The 3,423-nt window shown below is 49.9% G+C and overlaps 1 protein-coding gene across 1 annotated transcript; it reads right to left on the bottom strand.

Moving 5' to 3' along the window:
- Positions 1–1,953: 1,953 nt before the first annotated feature.
- LOC148098890 (uncharacterized) lies at positions 1,954–2,850 on the bottom strand. The gene has a single exon (XM_087851639.1). It carries the CDS (start codon positions 2,848–2,850, stop codon positions 1,954–1,956), a length of 897 nt encoding a protein of 298 aa, XP_087707765.1.
- Positions 2,851–3,423: the final 573 nt, after the last annotated feature.

The raw sequence follows: 3,423 nt of genomic DNA, 5'->3' as shown, positions 1-3,423 counted from the left end.
TTGGTTAAATTACTTTTATCGAGCTGCACCACACCAAATGCTCCTGGTAGACAGCAACAACCTTCTAGCATAATTCTGGTTGGATATCTGACAACTCTTTACTTTGTAACTTTATCAGTTTCCAAATCACTTTTGATGTTTGTTGTCTTGGAACACCCAGTTGTTTTTAAGTTGAAACCATCTAGCTGTTGATTTGAGGTGATGTTAATTATTTCATTGACTTTGTGCAATAGCAAAATAACCCGAGAGCATGATACCACCACCATGCTTAATAACTGGTACTCGTACTCCAAAAATACCTCTTGTCAATTTGGCTAAATAGTTTGATCTTTTTCTTGTTTGACCATAAAGCATTTCTCCCAGAAATCATTTTGTCAATGTGGGCAGCTGAATATTGATTTGAAAGTGGCGATTCTGAACCATTCAGTCCATGGTTATGTAAAACTGGCTTCTTGTGGACAGTGACACTTTTTCAGCAGTTTCCAGTTCCTGGCAGGCTTGGTGTTTCCTGGGTTGTTGCTGTACCATAAGAAACCAACCTCTTTCTTTTGATCTCAGACAATGCTGTCACTGTCAGAGATCTTCGCGCCTGTCAATTAACATGTGCATCCATCCTTTATATTGCTGCCATCTTGTGGCTGCAGTCAGCTATATTCACTTGTGTCAATCTCAGAAAAGACCCCAGTTCTCTCTGTTTTGGGGACGTGTCCATTCTCCATTAAAAATTACTTTAACTGGACAAGCTGAAAGGCCAGCTGTGTTTTTCTTGTAATTTCCACATGTACATTATGGATAAACCACTGGTCTTTGACAGTAATCTGATGGGAGAGTAGGTACACTTTCGAAGTAGCATCTATGAAATTATCTGAATATGTTTAACCAGCTGCTTTGTCAACACATCAGATTCATTTTTCATTCATATTTTCAATCCCCACTGTGTAGATATTTACAGTTAACTTTGTCTGCTCAAGCCTCTTAATTCAGCTGATTCTTTATTATTATTTTATTATAATAATAATAAAAAAGTCGCCCCACACCACTGGCTTTAAGTCGATTTTGTGGGAAAAAATATTCATGCTAAAAATGCTGAAAATCAAACAGCAAAGTTTGAAGTAACCTTCATTCTCTGAACAGACTATTAGCCTGGAGACTGAATATTCTGAAGACTCTAATATGCCGCAGGTCTCTTACTGCTTCCAGTACAAAAGGAAATGATTTTTGCCTGACAGTGAGAGGCAGTGAAATTTTGCTCAATATTCACTGTGTGAGAAACAACAAGGAATTGCTTGATCTGTATAGTGAATCAAGCCCTATACCATCATATCACAACCAGCGGTTTTTTATTTTTCCATATATATCCAACAGAGCGCATGTAGAGTATAGGTATACATATTGCCTGGATCATTTTCATTTTCCTTACAACAGCAGAGAAAATGTGTTTCCAGGACAGCTAGAATTTGTAATTCTATGTTCTTAATCTCTTCTGTGAGCTGGTTACAGCCATGTAATTTTTGCACTTATTATACTGTTATTCCTGATTTCTGAGCTTTTCACCTTCCAGGCATTCTGCAAATCCAGCCTATACTTAAAAGCTGAAGCCACAGGTAATACTTTAAATTCAAATTGCCTGCTAAATCAAGAGTGTTTCCTTTACTGTCATGTTATGTCCCTTCTAGGGTGAGGCTGAGAAAGAGATCCATCTAACCGAAAATATCAGACAAACAAATCTAAGGAATTAGATATGTGTGTGGCAGGAATAAGGCACGGCGGGTCCAGGGATCAGTGTTTTCGGACATTTTATTCACGACACCTCACACCACACACACCTGAGTCCCCGTGTTTTAACGTGGCGGGCGTGATTGCGGATGCCGTGCAGGTGCGTCCGCCCTCCCTGCACGCCACCGCAGACCACGCCCCACCACACACCCCCATCGCCCGATTGAGGCCGGGGAGTCATCCAGCCGAACCTACTCCCCACCGGTTCCCGACCTTGGAACAGAGCAAAGTCCGTTGCGGAGGCCGCCCACACCTCCAATGGCGGCGAGCCTTGTCCGGGGGTCGGCCACGCCTCCAGCAGCAGCGGCGAAACCGGTCCGGAGGCCGGCTACCCGGCAAGCCGGCACGACCCCGCCGGCCCCGGGAGGGGCTCACTACCCGGCGCATCTGACGCTCCGGGGCAGCTCGATCCTCGACCTCGGGCACAGGTCGAGCAGGCTCCCCTGGCACGGGGACCGCCATCTCCCCTCCCGGTTTCTCCACCTCTTCCGGCTGGAGCGGCTCGTCCGCTGCTGGCTGGGGCGCTGGCGGGAGCGGCTCGTCCGCCGCTGGCTGGGGCGCTGGCGGGAGCGGCTCCGGCAGCCCCTCCCGCGACTCCTCTTCCTCCAGCCGGCGCAGACCCTCGCGCGCCTCGTCTGCCGCCTCCGGTCGGAGCGGCTCGTCCACCGCTCCCGGCAGGAGCAGCCCTTCACCCGGCTGTTCCCCCTCCTCCGGCAGGCGCAGATCCCCGCGCGCCTCGTCTGCCACCTCCGGCTGCTCAGGTGCCCCACGCGGCTCCTCCACCGCTTCGCTGTCCTCGGTACACACCTGTGGGGGTGGCGCCCAGGCCCAGAGCAGCGCCGCCAGCTCCCCAATCCGTTGCAGGTGGCGCTCGGACTGGTCCTGTAGCTCTGCCTGCTGGCGACGCACCTCCGCCGCCTGCTCCCTCTGGGCGGCCGCCATTTCGGCCACCCTCTGGGCCAGCTCCCCCACTCCCTGGCTCCGATAAGTACCCGCCGTGCCGCCTCCTGGGATTCGGCACCACTGTGGCAGGAATAAGGCACGGCGGGTCCAGGGATCAGTGTTTTCGGACATTTTATTCACGACACCACACACCACACACACCTGAGTCCCCGTGTTTTAACGTGGCGGGCGTGATTGCGGATGCCGTGCAGGTGCGTCCGCCCTCCCTGCACGCCACCGCAGACCACGCCCCACCACAGTGTGACATGCATTCCATGATAGATAGATTCACTCGCTGGGCCCACGTCCTCATATGAGGTTTTACATCGTTTTAGTGGATAAAGGTGAATGGCTTGGACATAAATTGAGCTGCGGTTTGGGAAGGGGCCTCGAAGGGGACTGGCGGAGGTTCCCGGGCCTGGCAGATCCCCATGTACTAAATAGAAGTGAAGAAGTTAACGAATTGTAAAGGGCAGGGAGGGTGGGGCACGCAAACTTGGGGAACATATATAGATGAGAACTGGAAGGAGCGTGTTTGGAGGCATGATCCTGCTCCTGAAATTCAGATACTTTATCTCCAATTAGATTCAGATATCCTAACCAAAAGAAAGAAACTTCACTACACCTAACCTCACTACCTAACATAAAGATGAGAAAAAGAAGTCAGATAGATAGATTGGATTTGGATTAGCTGATTATGTTTGT

The sequence above is a fragment of the Neolamprologus brichardi genome, chromosome 14 (genome assembly GCF_056152115.1).
Source record: "Neolamprologus brichardi isolate AB-2024 chromosome 14, ASM5615211v1, whole genome shotgun sequence".
In the NCBI taxonomy this organism is placed as follows: Eukaryota; Metazoa; Chordata; class Actinopteri; order Cichliformes; family Cichlidae; genus Neolamprologus; species Neolamprologus brichardi.
The sequence above is the reverse complement of the archived record's forward strand: the minus strand, read 5'-3'. Positions and strand labels throughout refer to the sequence as shown.